Source organism: Dendropsophus ebraccatus, chromosome 11, assembly GCF_027789765.1.
Source record: "Dendropsophus ebraccatus isolate aDenEbr1 chromosome 11, aDenEbr1.pat, whole genome shotgun sequence".
NCBI lineage: Eukaryota > Metazoa > Chordata > Amphibia > Anura > Hylidae > Dendropsophus > Dendropsophus ebraccatus.
The window spans coordinates 13,206,090-13,233,321 of NC_091464.1; the positions used below are offsets into that span (position 1 = coordinate 13,206,090).

General features: G+C 43.8%; 1 protein-coding gene across 4 annotated transcripts; it reads left to right on the forward strand.

The window, feature by feature from the left end:
- Nucleotides 1-312: 312 nt before the first annotated feature.
- RBBP5 (RB binding protein 5, histone lysine methyltransferase complex subunit) lies at nt 313-27,021 on the forward strand. Of its 4 annotated transcripts, none has more exons than XM_069945470.1 (14): nt 313-333; nt 8,943-8,968; nt 10,257-10,429; nt 10,978-11,118; nt 12,046-12,208; nt 12,291-12,400; nt 12,533-12,652; nt 14,229-14,382; nt 14,482-14,553; nt 16,528-16,645; nt 17,499-17,568; nt 20,046-20,275; nt 23,851-24,042; nt 25,989-27,021. In XM_069945470.1, the coding sequence occupies exons 3-14, from the start codon at nt 10,287-10,289 to the stop codon at nt 26,015-26,017; spliced, it is 1,542 nt and encodes a 513-aa protein (XP_069801571.1). In that variant the 5' UTR covers nt 313-333; nt 8,943-8,968; nt 10,257-10,286; the 3' UTR covers nt 26,018-27,021. The 4 variants fall into 4 exon arrangements, with proteins under 4 accessions (XP_069801571.1, XP_069801569.1, XP_069801568.1 ...); XM_069945468.1 differs by having other exon boundaries at nt 315-333; nt 23,851-23,928; nt 25,989-27,019; XM_069945467.1 differs by lacking the exon at nt 313-333 and adding an exon at nt 7,221-7,470.
- The last annotated feature ends 211 nt before the right edge of the window (nt 27,022-27,232 follow it).

Genomic DNA, 27,232 nt, shown 5'->3' on the forward strand with positions numbered 1-27,232 from the left:
ATGTTCTTCTTTCACATGTTTAGACAGTTTACATACTGCGCATGTTCTCCTTTCACATATTTGGGCAGCTTACATACTGCGCATGTTCTTTTTTTTACATGTTTGGACAGCTTACATACTGTGCATATTCTTCTTTCACATGTTTAGACAGTTTACATACTGCTCATGTTCTCCTTTCACATATTTGGGCAGCTTACATACTGCGCATGTTCTTTTTTTTACATGTTTGGACAGCTTGCATACTGCGCATGTTCTTCTTTTACATTTTAAGAATTACATATGTCTCTTTTATATCTCCAACAGGTAGGAGGTCAGTCACAAGGATCGGGAACGGTAAGACTGTGTCCTGTATCAGCAGCCCAAATTATAATTGTATGTAGCCATATAAAGTATAAAATAAAGCCTTACTCTATATGTTGAACCCACTCCCTGGGTGAGAAGGTGATGTACAGTAGTTATATCGGATGACTTGCCGGTGATGTCTTTCCCCTTTCTTCTCCATCTTACCCAGACCTCCATGACAGTTTCTTCAAGCCACTAGTCATCTGTGCAGAACCTGCTGGATAAACATCTTAGGTTATGCACCTTCCAGCACCCTCCATCATCTATAATGCCACAAATAGTAACAATGCCCCCCTTGGTGTCCTGCACAGTAAAGTAGGTAGGTCAACCCAGTAGGTCATTTCTCCCATTAGGTGGGTAGCTTCCATCAGTAAATGGGCAAGCGCCCCCATTATGTAGGTAGTTTCCCCTAGTAAGTAGACTGCACCACTCAGTAAGTAGGTAGGTATACCCAAAAGGTAGTCCTCCCTAGTTGGTGGACAGGTCTATACCCCAAGAGGTAGATAGGTATTCCCCCCATTATTGATGACTGTCTACAACAGCCAGAGCCTATCCCTATTTTGTCAGCTTGCAGGAAGAAGTTGATACTCAGATACTCATGGTGCAGGGGAGGATGAGGAAAGACAACATCGAGACTGAAGAGGAGGATGAAGGAGTCAGACATAAAGGCTGTGGGCAAGAGAGAAAAGCTGGATGTAGAGAAGGCCATGGGGGCTGAGGAGAAGGGAAGTATGGAGGCTGAAAAGGAGGAAGAGAAGGTAGGAAGACATAAATGCTGAGAAGAAGGACTTGGAGAAAGATATGGAGGCTGAGGAGGAGGACATGGAGGATAGTGGAGGACTTGGTGATGAGAATTAATGAGGAGTACATGGACACCCAATTTTCAATGCTACTGTTTCCTTGCAATGCATCAAGGCTAGCTTCAGCTCCTTCCTCCTCAAAACCAAGTTCCGCTGGCACCAATGAAGAGGAGGAAGAGGGGAAGCCAAACAGCGGAGAGCGTCTGCTTCAGGTTCCTCTCCTGGGTTCTTCATCCCTGTGTTTCAGCACTGCTTGCCTTGGTTATAGCAGCCAATATAGCAGGGATATTTTTGAAAGTATGGACTGACGCCAGCAGCTGCCTTCAGTGGGTGCTATGCTTCTGTCTGGGTCCCCTAGTCCTGACTTGGGTAAACACCAAACCGCAGCTTGCTGTAATATAAAAAGAGAGTATATCTCACATGGTCCAGTGCCGGTGTTTACCTAACGTGATGACGGCTCTTCCGGTTTGGTGGTGATTTTCCTAACCGTCTGCAGTAAAATCCGAATGTCATCAACGGAGCAGGGAGAGCATGTTAACTGCATGACGCCAGATTGTCATGTTCTGTATATACTCTCCATGCATGAACTGTATGCTACGGAAAGGATTATCAGAACTCCCGGCATCATCATTCATCCAAAAATCTTTTTACATTGGCCGTCCACCTCCATAAATTATATTGGAAGAATGTTATCCACAGATCACAGGTTTAAGACCGTATTAGGTGGCATGAAAATGAGGGGGAAGCGAGCGCCAAACTGTCAGGTCAGCACTCAGTTCCCCCTCGTTTCCTGCTCGCTGCCTGTACTATTACTTGAACTGACAGTGAGCGGGAGACACTGCCCATTGAAGTCAGCAGTGGTCTGCTGACGCCCTCCTATTACGCAGATTCATGAGCAGCAGGCCGTCATTGACATCATCAGGATTTTTGTACATGTTGAACGACCACGATCAGTCAATATCGTGGCCTTTTAACATGTCCTATTACACATAATGGTTATTGGCCTGAACGGCCAGTAATTGACAAATAAGGCTAATAATCGTCTTGTGCAGTAGGATCTGTACATACTGTAGACCTGCCAGGTAGGGGCTAGCCAGATGTCCGACTCTTATGAATCCTGCCATCATTACAGCATAACTAGCAGTAAGTCTTCAGTATATTACATGACACTTCTGTTTTTGTACCCTCCTAAAAAAGACATCCATGGGTTCTGCTGTTAAAGGGGTACTCCGGCCCGGGGTATTTCTAAGCTATGGCCGGGGAGGGGGTGGTTATGGACGGCAGAGGTCACTTACCTCCCCGTTTCCAGCGCCGGGTCCTGGATCGCGCTGCCTGGTACACCCGTCCTGCGACTGCTTCCTGGTGTGAGCTGCGGCATGAGACGTGACGTCTCAAGGCAGCTCAGCCATTCAGCGGCTGTAGCGGAGTCCCGACTCGGCCACTGATAGGCTGAGCTGCCTTGAGACATCACGTCCCATGCCGCAGCTCACACCAGGAAGCAGCCGCAGGACGGGTGTACAGGGCAGCGCGATGTAACCGTCCTGGGCTGTAGACGGTCAGAGGTTTTTCTGGATCTCGGAAAGTTTTCCAACAGAAAAAGAGTTCTGGACCATACGCTTCCTATAGCTTGTGCTTATATGGGGGTAATACTGCCCTGCCTTCCTCCATTTCTTTTAACATTTTCAGACAGTTTCCCCATTCTTTTAACATTACCCCCCACCACACACACACAAACAAATGTTGCTCCGTCTAAAAAGGACCCTTATCCATGTAGATAAGGCTATTTTTCCTGCATTATAACACTGTCGTGTGTTTGTTTTTTTTATTTTTTTGCAGAAATCAATATTACAGGCGATTTTAAGTAACTTTGTAATTGGGTTTATTAGACAAATCTGCCATTATCTGCATTCAAAAAGCCTTTCCCCAGGCCCCCCCCCCCCTCCTCTCTCTCTCTCTCTCTCTCTCTCTCATCCACTGCTCATTATCAGGAAATCTCAACTCTTTTACATCAGTCGAGCCCTGTCTGTTCTATGGAGAGGGGAGGAGGGAGATTAGTCGCCAGAAGAGAGCAGAGAACAAAGGATTACACAGTGGGACCTGTGTGAAAGGCGGTATTCAGAGGTCAGAGGTTAGTGCTGACTTCAGAGGAGATAGCCTGGTGATGTAGCTGTAAATTAGCTCTTTGTTGTCCTGTTTTGGTGCCTCATCTCCCTCCACCCCTCCCCTCTCCATAGAAATTAATGAAGACGGGGGAGAGCTTCAAACTGCTTTTTCATGATAAAAATGCATTTTTCAGGTAATAAACCCAACTACAAAGTTTCTTAAAATCGCCTGTACTATTGATTTCTGCAAAAAAATTTAAATGGCAGTGACACTTTAAGTACAATAGCTAACAGCTACCAAATAACACCAGTATATAAAAAGCAAATATTGGCATCATACATATTACCACCATATTGTTACCGACCAAATCCTGTAAACCAATCCGGATATTACCAGTGTGCAAAGGGCAAATATTACCGCCACACCATGACCACTACTATTACCACCATATAGTATTACTGACCATATCCAGATTGTTTACTTGACAAAACAAAAAGCGTTAGATATTTGTGATGGACTTAATATGTCTGAAATTCGTTTACTAAGGGCCCTATTATACGGAAAGATTATCGTGCGAAAAATGGTTCAAATTTAAGCAATAATCTTTTTTTTTCCCCAAGTTTTTCCCAAAAGTGCTTGTTTTCAATCATTTATCGATAATCAGTGAAAACTAATGCTGGGTTTACACAGAGCAATTATCGTGGGAATTTGCACGATAACGATCAAATTCGAACGATAATCGTACGTGTAAACGCGGCGAATGATCGAACGACGAGCGAGAAATCGTTCATTTTGATCTTTTAACATGTTCTTAAATCGTTGTTCGCAAAAAATGCGCAGATCGTTCCGTGTAAACAGTCGTTCACTGATTTTACCTATGTGCGAGATAGGCTTAAGCGATCGCAAAATGATCGCAAAACGAATTTTCTGTACGATATATCGTTCCATCTAAATGCTGATCGTTATAAAAAAAAAACGTTCGAAATCGTTAATCGTACAATCGGGCAAATTATCGCTTCGTGTAAACGTAGCATAAAAGTCACCTATTACATCAAATGTTTATGGGCCATATTCGGCCGATTACACAATAATCATTTTGTGTAACAGTGCCTGTTAGAAGACTACTATCAGTCGACATGACTTCAATGGGCAGCCAGAACCTAAACAATCTAAGGTTTCGGGCAGCCCCTCCTGGAGCTCCCCACAACCCCCCCTCCTCCCCACGCATATGAGCACAGACAGCAAGCAGGGAACGAGAAGGAAGCGAGCACTGACCTCCTAATTGTGCCATGTAATACAGCCGCTAGGGTTTATTGGCATACTGTGTCCTGTTAGGAAAAATGCAGTAAGTAAGTAATGGGACACCACAACATGCTGCTTGCAAAAAACTTGTTTTCCTTTATGTATAAATCTTGCAATTTTCACAAAAATGACAAAAAATCTTCACAACACAGTAGGAAATGAAAAAAGAAAAACAATTATTGCATTGGACGGTATACCAAGTGAGCTGCTTGGTTGGGGACCTGGTCACACAGTGTGAATAGCACCAGCAGTATTTTACTGTTAGGAAAAATATCAGGGAGTATGTCCTAATCCATAGCCTGAAGCATGTCCACCAGTTGTGAAGCATGTCTCTAATAGTAAGACAACTGTGGGAACAATTGGGAGAATATCCTGGGACGACAAAGACAATATGGACCAGAGCATAAACATAAAAGGAGCATAAAATCCTACAAAATGTATTTGTACAGTAAAAATAATCCAGATCTGCACACGATACAGGATGTAAGGTAAAAGATATCACATATTGGACTCCACATGCAGGTAGATAAACGCATAGCATGCTCTACTACATGTACTCATAACGCTGGGGCTACACAGCGATTCCCTGCCTAATCCTGCAACTCCATCACTTCCACAGTGCGACACCTATATAGAATATGATGCAACTAGAGTATTGTCTAAACATATTAAAGGAGAAGTCCCACAAAAATATAAAAAAATCCCGGGCAGGTAGGAGGTGCAGGAACATAATAAAAAAAGTATACTTACCTGCCCCCACGCCCCTGCAGCGCTGCTCTCATCACTCTCGGACAGCTGCTGAACATGATTTTCAGCCGGCTTCCTGATACATCACGGCCCCAGCTCCTGCAGTGTCATGTCCCCGCTTTCCGCTCAGCCAGTCAGTGACTGCAGTGGTGCCCTGCCCCAGTCACTGATTGGCTGAGCGGGCAATCCATTAGCTGGGTACATGACGATGCTGCAGGAGGCTGGTGGCTGTCAGAGATAGGGAAGGCAGCGCTACAAGGTGAACTAACTAGTAAAGTTCTACAAAACATGGATACAGTCATAGGCCATGTTCACTCGTAGTTCCATTCCTGATTTTTGGTTTAAAAAAGACTGACGGAAATACTGACAGGGCAAAATTAAAATGTCGGTGTTCTCAACCCACTCCTGGTTTTGGTTGAAAGAAGATTGATGGAAATACTACGTGTGAACCATATTTTCTAGGACTCCCTAGGGCAGCTTATAACTTCTTCAGCCACCGGTAATCAAATGCCCAGTGATCGCTCTCGAGCATACTACAGTCACGCTCATCTCTAGTAGTGTCATGTAACTGCAGCTCAGCTTCCATTCAAGTAAACAGAAGCAGATCTGTGACCGGTGACCTATCCTGTGGATGGCTCATCAGTCTATTTTGCCAGATTTGTGTAAAAACACCCAAAAATCTTGTAAAAAAAGACATTTAACATGTTTAACATAAACCAAACAGCAAGTGGGACTCTGTGCCAGGTGGAAATGGCTACAGTATAAGCAGTAGTGTAGTAATAAAAAAAGGTGCCGTTATGAACAGTCTGAGCTGACAGTGTATGAATGAGAAGTCACTGGCCATTAGCCAAAAGAAAGTCGGACTATGTGGTTGTCATGGAGATCAGCGAAGTGTATATGTTATGGAACATTGATAGAGAAGTACGCTAATCACATAACCCAGATCCAATATAGAACAATGGTGTGTGAAAGAAGAACCAATGAGGACGAAGAGAGGACGTTCATTAGATCTCAAGCATCTGCTCGCCATATGGGGTTTTCTTGAAAGACGGCCATAGGTGTATGAGTTCCTGGCCGTGACTGCAACACATTGAGTGTCCGTGCTCCAGCGGGAGCCCATTCCCTACCATTGCGAAGGCCAGATGGGCAGCCAATCAGCGGCTGAAAAAGTTTGTCTCGTGCACGAGAAATCCCATTGAATCAATGGGATGGGCAAAATTTCAAGCGGTTTCTGCTGTGCTGCTTTTGCTCGTTGTGAGAGCGGGCACTCTGGTGAAAAAAAAGTTATAAGTGTCAGAAAGTTATATAGATTTGTAATATACTTTCATTTAAAAAATATTTCCAGGAACTGTCCAGAGCAGCAGCAGATCCCCATAGAAAACCTATACTGTGCTCCAAACTGGAAAGAATACACCACTTCCTGCAGGACATACTGCAGCTGGAAGACTGGAGATTTTTTAACTGTATAGGAACAGTCTGTTATGTTTTTCTATACAGTAAAACAGTAGGTTTGCTGATACATACACCTAAGTGCACCCTGTTGGCCCAGCTAAATATAATACATGTCTATATGTGTAAGGAGAGCATATAATATATAACAGGCAACAATGCAGAATTCTATAGAGTAGGGGTAGGGAGCTTTGGCTCTCCAGCGGTTGCAACTCCCATCATTCCTAGATAGCCAGGAATAATGGGAGTTGTAGTTTTGCAACAGCTGGTTCCATACCCCTGCTATAGAGCTATAGGTTATCTATAAGGAGGTCATCTTTATTGGATGTATCTCTGTCTATTCACATATTAACCTGCCTTCTCTACATAAGGTAACTACAGACTGGGGACAATTTTCTCTGTTGCACAGAGTCTGCATAGAGATTGTATAGGAACGTGTAGCAGCACGCGGAACCTTTTATTCAGTGCCGTCGTTGCGGTGGGGACACTAATAGGCGCCGTGCTCACTCGGAGGCCCCGGGCTGGCCGCTGTAGATGCCTGTCCCTAGTTCTGTAGCTGTCCGTGGATGTGCCATTTTGAAATCCTATTTGGGGCTGTTATCCGCAGCCTCCCCCGGGATTGACGTTACCGCATACAGTAGCCGCAGGCGTCGGCCCCGGTTCTGGGGCGGCGGGGAAGCTACGGTTCGTTAGGTGAAAGCCAGAGCCATGAATTTGGAGTTACTGGGTGAGCGCAACAATGGGAGAGGGAAGGAGCGGGAGGTATGAAAGATGGCAGGGGAGGCCGGGGGAGGCTGTCTGCAGCCCTGTGCACACCGTGCGGTCACACATCTCCTCAGGGCGCCGAGAGAAGACGCTTCATACCGCACTGACAGGAGGACAGCAATCCAATGGGCTTCTATGGGCAGATCCTAGCATCCATCATACCAGACCAGAGGCATTACACATGGGGGGGATGGATGTGTAACAGTCTCTCACAGGCTCCAGCTGGTATATATATTATGTATACTGCAGTGTTCCTGCATCTGTTGTCCAGCTGGTATATATACTGTATATATTATGTATACTGCAGTGTCCCTGTGCCTCCAGCTGGTATATATATATGTATACTGCAGTGTCCCTGTGCCTCCAACTGGTATATATATGTATACTGCAGTGTCCCTGTGCCTCCAACTGGTATATATATGTATACTGCAGTGTCCCTGTGCCTCCAGCTGGTATATATATGTATACTGCAGTGTCCCTGTGCCTCCAGCTGGTATATATAGGTATACTGCAGTGTCCCTGTGCCTCCAGCTGGTATATATAGGTATACTGCAGTGTCCCTGTGCCTCCAGCTGGTATATATATGTATACTGCAGTGTTCCTGTACCTGTGGTTCAGCTGGTATATATACTGTATATATTATGTATACTGCAGTGTTCCTGCATCTGTGGTCCAGCTGGTATATATAGGTATACTGCAGTGTTCCTGTGGCTCCAGCTGGTATATATTAAGTATACTGCAGTGTTCCTGCATCTGTTGTCCAGCTGATGTGTGTGTGTATATATATATATATACTTTTGGCTCCAGCTGGTATATATAGTTATACTGCAGTGTTCCTGTAGCTCTCCAGCTGGTATATATAGGTATACTGCATTGTTCCTCTACCTGTGGCTCCAGCTGGTATATATATATATATATATATATATATATATACTGCAGTGTACCTGTAGCTCTCCAGCCGGTGTATATATACTGCAGTGTACCTGTAGCTCTACAGCTGGTATATATATATATATATATATATATATATATATATATATATATATATACTGCAGTGCACCTGTGGCTCCAGCTGGTGTATATATATGTATACTGCAGTGTTCCTGTACCTGTGGCTCCAGCTGGTATATACAAGTATACTGCAGTGTACCTGTATCTTTGGCTCCAGCTGAATATATATATATATATATATATATATATATACACACTGCAGTGTTCCTGTACCTGTAGCTCTCCAGCTGGTGTATATATACTGCAGTGTTCCTGTACCTGTAGCTCTCCAGCTGGTATATATAGGTATTGGTCTTTGGATCACTGGGTGACTGTGGCAGCCTGTATTATGTGTGTAGCAGGGGTTATACTGTAGCTCCATAATATGCTATGATATATGTCTGTAAGGACGTTCTTATAACATTGTTATTTTCCTTCCTTCAGAATCCTTTGGTCAGAATTACCCAGAGGTAAGTGCTTACTGTGCTTTGTATGTTATTTATATACTACTATATTGTAATGTGGGGAGTGTTTGTGTTTTGTTTTTTATACCTGATATTTTTGCTTTGTGTTGTTTTGTCTCAGCAACCGTACCCCACCGATGCAGATGTCTGACATGTCGCTATGACATGTCAGAAGTTTTTTTTTTGTTTGGTTCAGTCTTTTTAATTTTTTTGTTTGTTGCTGTCAGGTTTCACCCCTTTGTGACTGGCTTGTATTTTGAGTTTGTTTTTCCTCCTTACCTTCTAAAAGCCATTTACTGCTTACTATTATTGGTATTTGACTTTTCATTATGGGAGAGGGTTATAAGCAATTTATAGACTGTAACACTGATTTATACAAGTTCTAGCATTGCGTAGATCAGTGAGATAGGTGCTCTGCTCTGCTAATAGTCTGTAAATAGAGACACTTCGGCAGTCATGTTGCGGAAAAGCAGAACAGACACCTGACAGATGTGCCACCTGTCATTTAGCCAAGGTGCTTTACATGGTGGCAGTCAAAGGTGCAAATGGCTGATACTAGTAGGATCGCTGGTGTCAGTCGTCATCAGCTAGTGTTCCCTGCACATAGCAGCAGACACCTCCATTTACCTCGTCACCTCCGCCAAAGTATTTAGCCATATGGCTTGTGTGAAGGGATTAAACAAGTTGGCAGTTTTGTTTGATGTGGAACAGACTTTACAGATGCCCGGACTCCTTCAGTAGTTGTTGGGTAAATGTTCTGAGTGCAGCAGGAGCATTCTCCAGTCGCATGATCGTGCAGCGTTATGGTGCGTTTACACAGACAGATTCATCTGACAGATCTTTGAAGCCAAAACCAGGAGCAGACTATAAACAGGGATCAGGTCATAAAGGAAACACTGGGATCTATCCTCTTTTTTAAAACCATTCCTTGCTTTTGCTTCCAAAATCTATCAGATAAATCTTTCTGTGTAAACGCACCCTTAGATTACCAGTGGCCGAAGTTGAATGCAGCCCTTGGAAATCCTGGAAAACATGGATGTAGCCTATGGCCTATGTCTGTATCCATGTTTTCCAGGACTCCCTAGGGCTGCATCCAACTTCATTAGGCACCGGTATTCAAATGCAGAGTAATTGGAACCATTGAGCTCATCTCTACTCTTTACCCAAACATGTTGGGGGAGAGTCATATCCGTATAGGTATTCAGATGGTTTCATCAGACTTAATTATAAAATATTTTTGCTGTGTCCTCATTGTGCTGTGTACTCATTGTACTGTGTCCCTCTTGTGTTTTAGGAAGCAGATGGCACGTTGGATTGTATCAGCATGGCCCTCACCTGCACATTCAATAGGTGGGGGACCCTGCTGGCCGTGGGCTGTAATGATGGTCGTATTGTCATCTGGGACTTTCTAACAAGGGGCATAGCCAAGATTTTGAGTGCACATATTCATCCTGTGTGCTCCCTTTGGTGAGTGTTCCTTTTTTTTCCTTTTTTGTTCTTTGCTTTGATAACTTTATAGAAGCAGGCGTTCTTACAGTACAATGTGGAGTGATCATACAGGACTTGCAATACAGTGCAATACAGATTAAAGAGGTTGTTCACCAAAACCTTTTTTTCTTTCAAATCAACTGGTGCCAAAGATTTGGAATTTACTTAAATAAAAAAAAACAAAAAAAAACTCAAGTCTTCCAGTGCTTATCAGCTGCTGTATGTCCAGCAGGGATTTATCTGACAGATTTTTGAAGCAAAAGCCAATGAACAGACTATAAACAGAGAACAGGTCATAAAGAAAAGACTGGGATCTATCCTCTTTTCAAATCCATTCCTGGCTTTGGCTTAAAAAATCTGTCAGATAAATCTGTGTAAATGCACCAAAAAGGAGCGCAATCTAGCAGATTGACCATCATTTACATTATTGATCGGCCCATCTAGTAGGACCCTAACTCTCCAGTGAATAGGATGAAAGCTAGGTAAACGTGTAAGTTTATCCATTTTTGCGTTCTTCTTCCTTTCAGCTGGAGTAGAGATGGACATAAGCTTGTTAGTGCGTCTACTGATAACATTGTATCCTTGTGGGATGTCCTGTCTGGAGACTGCGACCAGCGCTTTAGATTCCCTTCTCCTATCCTGAAAGTCCAGTTTCACCCGCGGGATCAGTGAGTATTTGTTTCAGGGTTGTTCCACTGCATTATGTTTTACAGCTTACTGCCATGTGTAATAACTTTTGACTTGTCATCAGACATGTCTAAAGTTACTGATCGCACTGAGTCTACGATCCTAAAATACAGCGGGTGGGGTAGGGGGGCTAGCATGCAGCTGGGGACTCTACTCCCCAGATGGCAGAACATCTGATTCTCTGCACCATAAATTGTAATGAAGTGAAGTAGGATTTGATTGACAGATGGGGAGAGACCCAGTGCAATCAGTAACTTCTGACAAGTCTGATATGTCAAAAGTGACTCAAAATCACAGTACCTTCAAAGATGGAATCAAAAGAACACCAGGTGGCGCTGTACGTATGTTACAGAAATATATAGACTCAGAAAAATGTTGTAAATAATGACAATTAAAACATTGCTGACCACACAGAAAACTGTATGTGAGCTTTTCTCTCCCCCTGAAATGGCTCATATAAACAGCGTTTCTGGTCCGCTTTCTTTGCACTCTGTGATGCCGGGAGGGTTAATCACAGTGAGGTCATCAGCAATTTGACCTCAGATTAAGCATCCCGGCATCACAGAGTGCAGAGACAGCCAGGTTATGAGCCCTCTCGGAAGAGGGTGGCTAGAGGGAGAGATGGAGAAAACAGCCTACACACAGTTTTCTGTGTCTTGAGCAGAAAGCAGTAACTCCGAACTGGTGGAAGGAGACTGAAAAGGTTATGACATGTATGGAATGAATTGTTAGACTCCAGGAGGGGGGATGATTCAACCTATAATTTACCTATCCACTTTAAATGTGGGACAAATTCTTTGAAGATGACTTGAAGTAATTATTCCTGATAGGTAATTATCCCAGACAAGTGTACTATAGATTTTAGAAATGTCCTCCCTTTCTTTATTGACCTGTGTGTTTCTCTACAGAGATAAAGTCCTGGTGTGCCCCATGAAGTCGGCACCTGTCATGCTTACATTGTCAGACTCCAGTCACGTAGTCTTACCGGTGGATGATGACTCTGACCTTAACGTGGTTGCGTCGTTTGATCGACGAGGAGATTATATCTATACAGGGAACGCAAAAGGAAAGGTAAGAGCTGGGATTATCTATTAACTGTTATATAGGTGAGGTAAATGGCTGCATGTATGTATTACACATGTATCCTTCCCAGATCTTGGTGTTGAAAACACACACTCAGGCATTGGTAGCGTCCTTCCGGGTTACAACTGGGACAAGTAATACAACTGCAATCAAATCCATAGAGTTTGCCCGCAAGGGAAGGTAAGTGGAAGCATCATTTGTGTATGAATTATTAAACCAATGCTACAGTCCTTATTTCTTTTTCCTATTTTGGAAAATGAATGTCCATTATATTAAATAAAGGATGTTTGCTGTATGTTTTTGCCTTTCTAGCTGTTTCCTGATAAACACAGCTGATAGAATTATTAGAGTATATGATGGTCGGGAAATACTGACGTGTGGCAGGGATGGTGAGCCTGAACCCATGCAGAAGCTTCAGGATTTAGTAAACAGGTATTTATCAGAAACAAAGCTGAAAACACGGCACAGGCCTATATTTCTCCCAGCTGAGAGTCTTCTGGAGTCGTATTAAGCCTAAATAATTTTTTAGCATAGTTAGGGTAGCTTCACACATACCGACTCACAGCGTTAATAACGCTGCGAGTCGGCTAGGTCCTGGCAGATCACTTTCATTACATACACCCAGCGGTCTGAACGACCGCTGCGTGTATGTAATTCTGCCGGCCGCTTAACCCCTTCAGCTGCGCTGGTACCTGCTCTGTATACAGTACCTGTGCACGCTGCACGGGGTCCTGGGGTACTGCTCTCCCGGCCGGCCAACCAGTGTGTTGCCCAGCCGCAGCCACTGATTGGCCAGGCGGGAGAGCAGTACGTCGGGACCCCGTGCAGCGCGGACAGGTAATGTATACAGAGCGCAGCGGGAGCCGGGCGCAGCTGAAGGGGTTAAGCGGCCGGCAGAATTACATACACGCAGCGGTCGTTCAGACCGCTGGGTGTATGTAATGAAAGTGATCTGCCAGGACCTAGCCGACTCGCAGCGTTATTAACGCTGCAAGTCGGTACGTGTGAAGCTACCCTTAAAGTGAATGATCAGCAGGTAAGACGAATTGAACTTGCTGATAGAGGATGAAGGTATGTCTCTTCCTTTTATCTTCTGTGCCGTTTTCGTGCAGTTTGTAGTTTCATGTCGAGGCTAGTAAGGTGGTTTGGTGCACTGGGGGTGGGACTACTGCCCCCAGGGCACTGATCCAGGCCACCTTTCTCCGCTGATATTCATTAGACGGGGTGGCCGCTCAGGAGCAGATCAGTGCACCGGGGGCCAGTAGTCCCGCCCCATTGTACCAAACTTCCTTATTAGCATAAGGATTAAACTACAATCTACATGAGGATGAAAGTAAGACACTCGTCGTCATCCTCATTAGGTTAGATACTTTCAACCTACTGATAGCTTTCTTTAAAGGGGTTGTCCAGCGAAAACTTTTTCTTTCAAATCAACTGGTGTCAGAAAGTTATATAGATTTCTATGAATTCCCATAGAAAACCTCTCCTGCTCTGGACAATTCCTGTCTCGGACAGAGATGTCAGCAGAGAGCACTGTGTCAGACTGAAAATAAAACGTTTACTGCATGACATACAGCAGCTTATAAGTATGGGAAGACTTGAGAATTTTTAATAGAAGTAAATTACAAATCTATATAACTTTCTGACACCAGTTTATTTGAATGAAAACATTTTTCACTGGACAACCCCTTTAAAGGGGTTGTCCCAGGGGGAAAAAATATTATTCTCTCATACGTCTATATACAAAATTTTACCTGCCAAAATGTGCTATGAAACTACAAATCCTGGCATACAAGGTGCTGGTTTTGAGTCTCCCCCAACCCCCCCCCCCCCCCCCCAAGGGCCCTATTACACGTGGCGATTGTCAGCCATGAACACCCTGTGTAATAGGGCCAGCGATCAGCTGAAAAGCAAGGAAACTATCCAGACTGGAGAGAGACTTGTGGAGATGAGTTGATACAATTCAAGCAAACTTCTGTTTTTCTTTTGATCCGTTCTCCCATATTAGGACTCCATGGAAGAAGTGTTGCTTTTCTGGGGATGGTGAGTACATTGTGGCAGGTTCCGCAAGGCAACATGCGCTCTACATCTGGGAGAAGAGCATCGGAAACCTGGTGAAAATTCTGCATGGTACTCGTGGTGAACTGCTGCTAGACGTTGCTGTGAGTGTTCAGTTAAATGGTCGATGTCATTATGAAAAATAGTAACTTGCAGTTCTGTTACGGGGGCATTCTCATCATTTTTTTTATTTATTTTTTTAGTGGCATCCGGTGCGACCAATTATTGCATCAATTTCAAGTGGCGTTGTTTCCATATGGGCACAAAACCAAGTGGTATGTGTTGTGTCAGAATGATTATAAATATCTCTTTTAGGCTTTGTTCACATTTTAGTAAAAACAACGGCCGCTGTTTCACATGTTCCTGCGGCCAATACTACCGTATTGGCCGCAGGAACGTCATTTTATTTTATTTGGATTTTGGGCACATTTGGGTGTGCCTGCAATCCAAATCACCATAGAACTCAATGCAATGCACGGCTGTCAGAAGGACCATACTTTATGGTAAAAACGGCTGTTGCTCACACTCTAGCATCTAGTAATTGACATTATTTTCACAGCCATTCAGAACAACGGCCGCTGTTCTCATAGAGTTCAACACAGTTCATTATTTTAAGACAGCTATGCCATACATCCACATGGCCATTGGAGCTAACCACAGACCACGCTGATGATGCTAGCATATATGGTACATGACTGCTGAGGCCAGTGATTGGATGGAGCAGTCATATGGATGTTTAATATGGCAGGTCATCACTCAAGGAAAATAAACAAAGACCGATTGTAAACAGTAATCACAGTCACAAGAGTAGTCACTATCGACTAGCAAGCATTTTAAAACTGGTAGGGGTTGAAGCAAAAAATTTTTTACCGAAGTTGCACCGTGGTATTTATGATTGTGATCAACTGGTGCCAGAAAGTTATACAGATTAGGAAATGACTTCTGTTTAATAATCTCCAGTGGTGTATTTTTTCCAGTCTGACACAGTGCTCTCTGCTGCCACCTCTGTCAATGTCAGGAACTGTCCAGAGCAGTAGCAAATCCCCATAGAAAACCGTTCCTGATATGGACAGAAGTGGCAGCAGAGAGCAGTGTTTCAGACTGGGAAGAATACACCACTTCCTTCAGGACATACAGCAGCTGATAAGTACTGGAAGACTGGAGATTATTAAATATAAGTAATTTACAACTAACTGGCACCACTTGATCAAAAGATATAGATTTTTTTTTTTACACACTAGCGTATCCATTTAAATCTATTGTCATTGATGGACATTCACATAGACAAGTTTTAATAAAAGCAGAAGAAGGAATTAGAATAGACATTTTGCATTAAATCCTTCCCTGCCTTATTGTTTGTGTGGAAAGTTTTTCTATAAATTTACATCATTCCCTCTATTTATTGGAATCAGCCTTTTCTGTCACTGGTAATGGGTAAAGGACCTTTTACACATGCCGATTATTGGCTAGGAGCATTGCTAAGAAACACACCTGCAGGCAATAATCGTCCTGTGTAAAAGTGACAGCGATCAGCCGAACCCCAATTATCACCTGATCGTCTGCTTTAAAATGCATCTTTATTGGCTGCACATCTCTCTGTGTAAACAGGTTTTGTGCAGCCGATTAAAGGAAAACTGACAGGACAGATAGGTATATATTGGGGTCTGGCATATGTATATATCCGTGCTGTCAGTTTCCAGCTTACTAGCAGTCTATACTTACCATCAGTGCTGCTTGTTGTGATCCGGCATCTGTTTCTCTTGTTCTCTGGATGCTGCTGTATCTTTAGGCTGGAATAAGTAACAGCCCAAAGAAAGGCGGGGCCTGAGGATACAGCAGCGTCCGGAGAACAGCAGTAACAGATGCCGGATCACAACAAGCAGCACAGATGGTAAGTATAGACTTCTGCTAGTGATCTGGAAACTGAAAGCATGGATATATACATATCCCAGACCCCAATATATACCTATCTGTGCTGTGAGTTTCTCGGGCTATGTGAACGATACAAGGATCGTTCCTGCAGCCCGAGCCTCTTCATTTTTCGTGCCATGCCATCTCATTGATCAGCTCCCATTCGCCGCCCCTGCAGCTGACAAATCTTTGTCTAAAAGGCCCCTTCGGTTTTAGACTATGTTCAGACACAGTATCATAAAAGCAAAATACGACAGTAAAATAGGTATAAAACACAGCTGTATTTCGAGTCTAATAAATGTGTTACTGATCTGGATTTTTTTTTTTTGTGCTTTTAGGAAAATTGGAGTGCCTTTGCTCCAGACTTCAAGGAGTTAGATGAGAATGTGGAGTATGAGGAGCGGGAGTCAGAGTTTGATATTGAAGATGAAGATAAGAGTGAACCTGAACAGACTGGTATGGGGGTGGCAGTGTTCTTGATCAGCTGTTTCTAGCTCTGTCACACAATTCATCCATCAATTAGCAACTGAGCTGTTAAAAGGGCACATGTCTACAGGATATGTCCTACATGGTTTATCAGTGGAGCCCCTTTGGGGACCCTCATCTGTTTAAATGTGATCCCTTTTTGCAATCACAGCTGGAAACACATAGCCAGCATACTTATCTGTTCAGTACGATTGACAGATCTCTCCATGCACAAATAGGCAGAGACCTGACAGTATTTGAAGTGGTACACCATAGCACCATAGAGTTTTTTAAATTAGCGTATTACCATAACATAGTGAATAGAGGAGAAGTCCTCTGTTAAAGAAGTCCAGTGTGTGTGTGTGTGTGTGTGTGTGGGGGGGGGGGGGGGGGTGGAATCCGTTTTGCTTGGGGTTGGAGGAAACATAATATATAATGTATGCTTATTGGACCCCGTGCCCATGCAGCACCCCATCCCACTCCAGGACCATTGTCTCTTCAGACCCCTTTTGTTTACATATACTAGTAATACTGAGAGCTGTCTGCAGCTTTTTAGGCAATTTTCTGATCCTAAAATAGAGCAGATCTCTCAGTATTCTGTGCCTAGTGCATGCAGGGGGTGGCATGGTCGTGAGGTTTTGCAGCCAGTAGCCACACAGCAATGACTGATGTCGGGTGGTGGTGGGGAGAATTTTGGCAATCTGAACAGCATAGAATCATACATTCATTTTGTCTTTGAGGCCAAGACCCTTTTTAGGATTGTTATTTATGAAATTTACACTTAAAGGATATTTACAATGTGGTCAGGCACACGGTTCCAAATTGTCATTTCTCTGTTTTCCAGGAGGTGATGCAGCAGAAGATGAAGAAGTGGATGTGACTAGCGTAGACCGCATTGCTGCTTTCTGCAGCAGGTACTTCTCTGTTTGTACACATCTATATTATGTGTATTTTACTACTTGGTTGATATTTATTTTCAATGTTAATGGGGTTGTTCACCCCCCCAATTTTTTTCTTTAAAATCAACTGGTTCCAGAGATTTGTTATTCACTGCTATTACAAAATCTCCAGTCTTTCAGTACTTATCAGCTGCTGTATGCCCTGCAGGAAGTGGTGTATTATTTCCCGTCTGACACAGTGCTCTCTGCTGCCACCTCTGTCCATGGCAGGAACTGTCCAGAGCAGCAGAAAATCCCCATAGAAAACAGTTCCTGCTCTGGACAGAAGTGGCAGCAGAGACTTTTGCTTCACCACTTCCTGCAGGACATACAGGAGCTTAGTACTGGAAGAGCAGAGATTTTGAAGTAAATTACATACACATTTGAAAGATTATTTTTTTTTTTGCCAGAGTACCCCTTTAACCCTTTAAGGACATGGCCCATTTTCGTTTTTACGTTTTCGGTTTTTCCTCCTTGTGTTTAAAAGGTCATAGCACTTGCATTTTTCCACCTAGAAACCCACATGACCCCTTATTTTTTGCGTCACTAATTGTACTTTGCAATTACAGGCTGAATTTTTGCATAAAGTACACTGCGAAACCAGAAAAAAATTCGAAGTGTGGTGAAATTGAAAAAAAAAACGCATTTCTTTTATTTGGGGGAAATGTGTTTTTACGCCATTCACCCTGGGGTAAAACTGACTTGTTATGCATGTTCCTCAAGTCGTTACGATTAAAACGATATATAACATGTATAACTTATATTGTATCTGATGGCCTGTAAAAAATTCAAACCGTTGTTAACCAATATACGTTCCTTAAAATCGCTCCATTCCCAGGCTTATAGCGCTTTTATCCTTTGGTCTATGGGGCTGTGCGAGGTGTCATTTTTTGCGCCATGATGTGATCTTTCTATCGGTACCTTGATTGCCCATATACGTCTTTTTGATCGCTTTTTATTACATTTTTTCTGGATTTGATGCGACCAAAAATGCGCAATTTTGCACTTTGGGATTTTTTTGCGCTGACGCCGTTTACCGTACGAGATCAGGAATGTGATTAATTAATAGTTCGGGCGATTACGCACGCGGCGATAGCAAACATGTTTATTTATTTATTTATTTGTTTACTTTTATTTAAAACCTGGGAAAAGGGGGGTGATTCAGACTTTTATTAGGGGAGGGGGCTTTTTACTATTAACAACACCTTTTTTTTTTTTTTTTACACATATACTAGAAGCCCCCCTGGGGGACTTCTAGTATATACACTTGGATCTCTCATTGAGATCTCTGCAGCATAGATATGCTGCAGAGATCCATTAGATCGGCACTCGTTTGCTTTCGGCTGCTGCAGCCGGAAGTAAACGAGTGCCGAGCCGAGGACGGCGCCATCTTGGACGCGTCCCCGGCCGGCATCAGTAACGGAGATCGCTCCTCCGGGACAAGGTCCCGGAGGAGCGATCTCCCCCACTAGACACCAGGGAAACGTTGCCTCCGGTAATCGGAGGCAGCTGTCAACTTTGACAGCTGCCTCCGATTAGCTAATTAGCGGGCACGGCGATCAGACCGTGCCCGCTAATAGCGGCGGTCCCGGGCTACTCGCGGCACCCGGGATCGCGGCACTTCAAAGCGGGGCCGCCGCGCGGCCCCGCTTTGAAGTGCAAGTGAGGACATAGGACGTACCGGTACGTCCTATGTCCTTAAGAGGTTAAAGGGAACCTGTCACCCCCCGTGCCGGGGTGACAGGCTCCCGACCCCCCGTTAGAGACCCCTATACTTACCTCATCCCGCCGGGTCCCGCTTCTGGAGGTGGTCGGGTCCCGGAGATCTCAGCCGCTGCAGCCCGGCGCGCACACTGAGAGATGAGTCCAACGCTCATAGAGAATGACGGAGCGCTGGACTCTCCTGTCATTCTCTATGGGTGTTGGACTCATCTCTCAGCGCGCGCGCCGGGCTGCAGCGGCTGAGATCTCCGGGACCCGACCGAATCCAGAAGCGGGACCCGGCGGGATGAGGTAAGTATAGGGGTCTCTAACGGGGGGTCGGGAGCCTGTCACCCCGGTACGGGGGGTGACAGGTTCCCTTTAAATCACATGTTATGTATAAACACGTGTGAAAAGACAGTTTTTACCCATAAGGGGGCCATACAATAAAAAAAACAAACAAAAAAAAACTATTGGCTGAAAGTTTTGGTCAACCAGCTTGAACCCTCCACAGACGTCAGGTGAAATAAATCATTAGACATACTGAAATCCTGCATGCCGATCCTACTTTTCTCAGACAAGCTGCTGGCTGGATTTGGGAGGTCTTTACACTTTAGATTGTTAGCTGAGATGCGACACTTGAGAGGCCAGAGCAGTATATTGAATGAATACAGAGAGCCAACTAATGGGTGGGATTTATGTTGGGACAAATGGGTTCAATGCAGTCATGCCAGAATTCTGCTCCTTTGCAGTGATGAAGAATTAGAAGATACAAAAGCACTTTTATACCTTCCCATTGCCCCAGAAGTAGAGGATCCAGAAGAAAATCCCTATGGACCACCTCCAGATTCAGGGCAAGTGGCATTAACAGAGGATGGAGCGGGAACAGAGAAGAAACGACAGGCCTCATCCGATGGTGTACAGCCCCCAAAGAAGAAGCCAAAGACCACAATGGTTGAGTTACAAGGTGTGCCCAGTGATGGTAAGTGCAAGATTCTCGAATGTCAAAACCCTACAGCAATGTGGTCCATGGTCTCTTTACACTAAATGGGATTTAAATACATGTACATATCTAAATATCTCCTGTTCCAAGTATTACTGATTTAATTAAAAAGAATGTTTCCCCGACTGTTATCGTGATAGGGGTCCCAGTGGTCAGACCCTGAACAGTGGTGCCAGTGGTCAGACCCTGAACAGTGGTGCCAGTGGTCAGACCCTGAACAGTGGTGCCAGTGGTCAGACCCTGAACGGTGGTGCCAGTGGTCAGACCCTGAACGGTGGTGCCAGTGGTCAGACAATGAACGGTGGTGCCAGTGGTCAGACCCTGAACGGTGGTGCCAGTGGTCAGACCCTGAACGGTGGTGCCAGTGGTCAGACCCTGAACGGTGGTGCCAGTGGTCAGACCCTGAACGGTGGTGCCAGTGGTCAGACCCTGAACGGTGGTGCCAGTGGTCAGACCCTGAACGGTGGTGCCAGTGGTCAGACCCTGAACGGTGGTGCCAGTGGTCAGACCCTGAACAGTGGTGCCAGTGGTCAGACCCTGAACAGTGGTGCCAGTGGTCAGACCCTGAACGATCAGCTAGCGGTTTAATCAGCGCCCTGCAAAAGGTTCATGGCAAGGATGGCAGATATAGAAGTGTAGGAGTTTCTTTCACCTACATGTCATCCGATTCGTTGGTATGCTGTTCATATGCGTGTGTTGAGACAGACAAATTGTTAACTAGCCTTTAAAGCCATTACACACAGGTGTTCTCTTAGTTCTTTAGGCCAAAACTGTCCTTTCCCTTAAGGGGTTAATAGAGTGGTTACCATATTTTTCGCTTTATAAGGAGCACCTTACTATAAGGCACACCACGGGTTTAGACAACTGAAAACAGTAAAAATACCATGCTAATTAAATTTATCTGGTGGTCTAAGACAGTAAAGGGGTCGACGTTTGATATGACAGGGCCACGTTAACACTCTCCATGACAGTACATTATACCCACACATGCACAGTACACAGCCAGCTCTGCTATATCGCACACAGAGCTCTGCAGCATGCACTATACACTTTCATCTCTGCTATATCATACACATCCATCAATGATACAGCAAAACACATACACAGCTCCGCAGCATGCACAATACACAGCCAGCTCTGCTATATCATACTGTACACATCCATCACTGATACAGCAAAACACATACACAGCTCTGCAGCATGTGCAGTACGCACCCAGCTCTGCTACATCAACATAAACTCAGCTCTGCAGCATACATAATACACACTCAGCTCTGCTACATCATACACATCTATCACTGATATAGCAAAACACATTCACAGCTCTGCAGCACGCACAATACAAACTCTGCTCTGCTATATCATCACTGATACAGCAAAACACACACTTGTAAACTTTTATTCTTTTTGTGATTTGTTCTATCTGATATACGTTAATAAAGAACAATACTTTTACATTTGGTCCTACATGTGTCTTTTAGGGTAATTCCCTATTGGTTTTTCCTTTTTTTTTTTTTTTTTTTTTTTTTTCCTTATATTTTTTGGACATAGCTCTGCAGCATGCACAATACACACTGAGCTCTGCTACATCAACACACACACAGCTCTGCAGCATACACAATATACACCCAGCTCTGCTACATAAAAATACCCACAGGCACACACAGTGTTGTATCAATATAAAGACACTGTGCTAAATTACCATACACAAACAGCTCTGCTACCTAGACTCTCACAGACAGAGGTGCGCACACACACATGCAGACATATTTTAATAGATTGTGCACGCTAATCACATGACTGTGACATCACTGAAGGTCCTGCAGGTCCATTCTGTGTAAGTTCCCAGGGACTTCTACAAGTGGGATCTGGAGGTGATGCTCTGCAGAGCGCTCATCCCACTGATCGGTGCCTTGCAGAAGGGAGGCGACTGCATAGGTCGCCCAGAAGTCCGGAAAAGTGATCAATCAGTGTTTTTCCCTGAACATTAGTGAAGCATTCTGGGTGATCTGACATTGTCGGGCCGCCCTGTCTGCTGAATATAATACTTCTCTACAGTCAGCCTGTAGTTGGGCACTATGTCCTAATAACCCAACACAAAAGGTATCTATTCATACAGAAAAGAGCAATAAAATTAGTCCAAATGCTATCATATGCAAAGTGAGCAATGCAAAACTCACACTTCAGGTTAACATTAAAGGGCTTATCCAGCTTTTTCTTTCAAGTCAACTGGTTTTAGGAAGTTATATAGATTTGTAATTTATTTCTATTTAAAAATCTCAAGTCTTCCCATACTTATCAGCTGCTGTATGTCCCGCAGGAAGTAGAGTATTCTTTCTGCCACCTCTGTCTATGTCAGGAACTGTCCAGAGCAGGAGAGGTTTTCTATGGGGATTTGCTCCTGCTCTGGACAGTTCCTGACATGGACAGAGGTGGCAGCAGAGAACACTGTGTCACACTGAAAAGAAAACGTTTCCTGCAGGACATACAGCTGCTGATAAGTACTGGAAGACTGGAGATTTTTTAAATAGTGACATCACCATGTTATCCAGGAAGTGACATCACCATGTTATCCAGGAAGTGACATCACCATGTTATCTAGGAAGTGAAGCCTTGATGCAGTAGTAAGTGCAGGGAAAAACACTTTATAAGCATTTCCCGTAATAAGTGTATATTGGTGATTTGTATAACTTTTGGGGGGCGATACAAGACTTTAATAAACATTTTCGCCGGACTTCCTTTTAATGGTCCTTTTAAAGAGATTCTTTACCCACAATCTGACCCCCTAAACAGCTTGTACTGTCAGATAGCTGCTTTTAATCGAAGATCTGTCCTGGGGTCCGTTTGGCAGGTGATGCAGTTATTGTCCTAAAAAATCAATTTGGCCCTGTGCCAAACTGGCGTGGCCTAGAGTGACTATGTATAAGACTGGCACACCCTCTCTGTCCCTCCTCCCCACCCTTTTCATCATTAGGAATGCCCCAGGCAGGTATTTTCCTATTCATCACCTGTATGAGCCCAGCACATGGGCTTGATCGTTAAGGCACCTGTGCAGTGTTCACTGCAGAGAAATAGGGAAAATCCTGCCAGTGTCATTCCTAATGATGAGGAGGGCGGGGATGAGGGACGGAGGGGTGGTGCAAAGTTAGGGCACAGATACTCTAGGTCACGGCTGTTGGGTACAGGGCTGCAAGTTTAAAAGTTGTTGGATGTTGGACAGATCTTGGATTAAAAGCAGCTATCTGAAGGTACAGAGTTACTTTAAACACCATAAACAGATGCCAATGGTCTGATATATGACCCAGCTGGAGTTACACCTTTTCGGCTTCAGTACTTCTGAAAAAGTTTTATATATATATATATATATATATATATATATATATATATATATATATATATATATATATTTATATAATTATACTGTTTCAGAAGTACTGAAGCCGAAAAGGTTCTTCTCCACCTTTGGACTATTTATGTTGTGTGTTTTTGTATAAATTTTTGTGTTAAAAAAATAATATAAACCCGCTAATTCTATCAATTTCATCCCCTGACAGAAGTTCACCCGCTGTTAGGAGTTAAGGGAGACAGTAAATCCAAGAAGAAGCAATCTGGACGACCAAAAGGAGCTAAAGGTAAAGAGAGAGACTCTCCATTTAAATCGAAATCCTTCAAGGGTGACAGGGGCATGCCTCTGGATTCAGCCATGACAGGCAGAGCTCCGAGTGAGCTGCCACAAGTGCCGCCAGGTAAGCCCTGTAGAGATGATAGGTGCAGCACCTCACCTCTGCTTCCTGTGGCTCCGGCTTCATGCAGCCATCGTCTCTGCGCATACTTGTCTTAAACCTTTCACACCAGGTGGGAACGAGTTTTGTCATCACAAGACAGCGTATACAAATGATGTAAGAAAATCTTTGTTGAGGTACTCGTAAGGGAAAGCAAGTTAGGTTATGCATAAATTAAAAAAAAAAAAAAAAAAAAAATCCCATTTCAGCAAGCTTTGCCCATTATTTCTGTCCAGTACTGTTGAGTAATTCTCTTACATCTACTGTTCCCCTGTGAATGATTGGTTTAAGACTCCAGTTTTGTGTGTTCCCTTGACTGCAGTAAATCAGTCCTGTTTGTAGAATCTCAAATAATCCTCTGTGTCCGGCTTTACCTTGCACTTATACACAGGCTGTCGATATAGGAATTGAAAATAAGAACGGCTTTAAAGGGGAGCTCCGTTTTTTTTCTTTTAAATCAACTAGTGTCAAAGTTATATAGATTTGTAATTTACTTCTGTATAAAAATCTCCTGTCTTCCAGTACTTATCAGCTGTTGTATATCCTGCAGGAAGTGGTGTATTCTTTCCAGTCTGGCACAGTGCTCCCTGCTGCCACCTCTGTCCATGTCAGGAACTGTCCAGAGCAGTAGCAAATCCCCACATGAACAGAGGTGGCAGCAGAGAGCACTGTGTCAGTCTGGAGAGAATACATCACTTCCTGCAGGACACACAGCAGCTGATAAGTACTGGAAGACTAGAGATTTTTATACTGAAGTTAATTACAAATCTATAAAAATCTCGGACAGCAGTTTATTTGAAAGAATTTTATTTTCCGCTGAAGTTACCCTCTAAAAGCCACAATGTAGCTGCTTGGCTCCACAGGTGCCACAAAGGTAAATGCAACAACTAAAGGAGAAAAGGATGGCGTCCACCACAGTGTACTTCTTTGCCTTGTATGCGGATGAGACCATATCCACATGTAGTTACCAGTGACCTTACAATGTTGCCGCGACATCATGGTGACAGCATGCTGGCCTTGGGTCACCCGCATGCGATGAGTGTGATAGCGTCCTGCTCCCTGTAAGAGACTGCTCATTCCTTGGAGTTGTAGAGCGATATCGCAGACCTCATTATTCTCATATCAGAAGATCATTTAGACGCATTTCCACTCGAATAGAAAATCCATCATATGAACGGTTGGACACAACAGCGGATCATTGTGTTGATGCAGATCTGATAAAGCATGGATCGGGAACCTTCGACCCTCCAGCTGTTACAAAACTACATTTTCCATCATTCTTGGAAGCCAGAGCTTTAGCTTCGGCTGTCCAGATATGATGGGAATTGTAGTTTTGCAACAGCTGGAGGGCCGCAGGTTCCTCATTCCTGTGATAGATGCCAACTTGGACATTTACTAGTAGAAAGTGTAAAGCTATGATCTTGTCCCTGGCCCTGGTAGATACGTGCCCTCAGTGTTTGTGATCCCTTATGAGATCTAAATGCTTCTGTGCTTTGCGGCTTCATCCCTTCTGCTCAGGCATTTGTTTTTAAGCGATGCCCCACTTTTAATTTACATTGGTTATATAGTCATCAGGTTACCATTCAGCACTTTGGACATACAGACTAGCCTTATATCAGGGGTAGGGAACCTTTGGCCTTCCAGCTGTTGCAAAACTAAAACTCCCATCATGCCTGGACAGCCAAAGCTTTAACTCCCAGGCTTGATGGGAGTTGTAGTCTTGCAACAGCTGGACAGCCAGGGTTCCCTACCCTTACCTTTTTAGCAGGGATGGGGAACCTTCGGCCCTCCAACTGTTCCCCATCCCTGCTTTATAGTATATCTTACACTTGATGCTGTAACCAATGTCGCACAAAGATGGAGTCTCGCCTTCAAGTTTCACTTTCTACTTCCTTCTCTTTATTTCTTAGGTGGAGGCGCTATCTCTGAGCTGTTGTGAGAAGAGGCATTAGACCTGGATCCTATGGAGACTTCTACAGACTTTTAATTGATATGGTCCTGTCCGCTGATGACATGGGATTTTTTTTTTATCTCGAAATGTTTGTTATTTTTTTCATTTATGTATTATTTTTTTATAGCAGACATTTGTGAGCCTTGCAGCAGTATTTTGTAGATATGTTTTGGTTGTTAAGCTCAGGTTCAGTCTCGCTGAGGTTTGAGAAGTAAAAGTCTAGCAGCTGCGTACTTCTGATCGACGGAATCCAAGCTGTCTCCGTTCCTTGTAATATGAAAGTCCTTGTTTTATTGGAGGCAGCAAGCAGGCGGCGTCGGTGAGCCTGAATTTACGCTTCCAGAATCCTGTTTTCTGCTGTGTGTCACTGGATAGAAAATACCTCCTTCTATTTTTATATGACAGTCATTTTCCCCTTGTATTTAGTATTTGCTTCAGTTTGGATTTTTTTCTGCCCTTTACAAATTTGTATGACTTTTTCTTTTTCCTCTTTCATACTGGGCCCAAATGTTAAAGGGGTATTCCACTCAAACATAACTTTTGGTATGTTGCTGCCCATAGTGAGACTAAAAATTCCTTTCATACTTGTTATTATCTATTAAGTCTCTTTCCCCCAGTTCTGAGCTTCTGCTTTCTGCTGGTTCACAGAAATCTGTGTGTGAGCTTTTTTTCTCCGGATCACCCTCCTCCCCCCCCTTCCTTCTAAGACAGCTGATGTAAAAAAAAGTCCCAACATTGTAGTTTCTTTGTAATGCTGGGAGGGTTATTCACAGTGAGTTCATAATCATTGTGACCTCAGATTAACCCTCCCAGCATTACAAAGAAGCTACAATGTTGCAGATACAGCCTGCCAGGGACTTGTTTACATCTGCTGTCTCAGAAGGGAGAGGGGAGGAGGGGAACACGGAGAAAAGCTTATGCACATATTTTTTGTCTTTTCAGCAGAAAGCAGCAGCTCAGAACTGGAGGAAGGAGATAATAACAAGTATAGAAGAAATTGTTAGTCTCACCATGGGCAGCAACATCTTAAAAGTTATGTTTGAGTGGAATACCCCTTTAAGATTAAAACTGGGGAAAAACAATGAGCAAAGAATAAGACGACATGTGACCTCATCTCCAAGACGAGCTAGGCTTTCTGATGCTATTCCGGAAAGAAAACCTATTTCGCATGAAGCTTCTTATGTAACAATTTTTATTTTTTAA

What these genes read in the sequence shown, in the direction of transcription:
- RBBP5 (XM_069945467.1), top strand. An exon ending in CATCCTGTGTGCTCCCTTTG is followed by an intron (nt 10,430 to 10,977) that starts GTGAGTGTTCCT and finishes TCTTCCTTTCAG; the next exon opens with CTGGAGTAGAGATGGACATA. An exon ending in CAGGGAACGCAAAAGGAAAG is followed by an intron (nt 12,209 to 12,290) that starts GTAAGAGCTGGG and finishes TATCCTTCCCAG; the next exon opens with ATCTTGGTGTTGAAAACACA.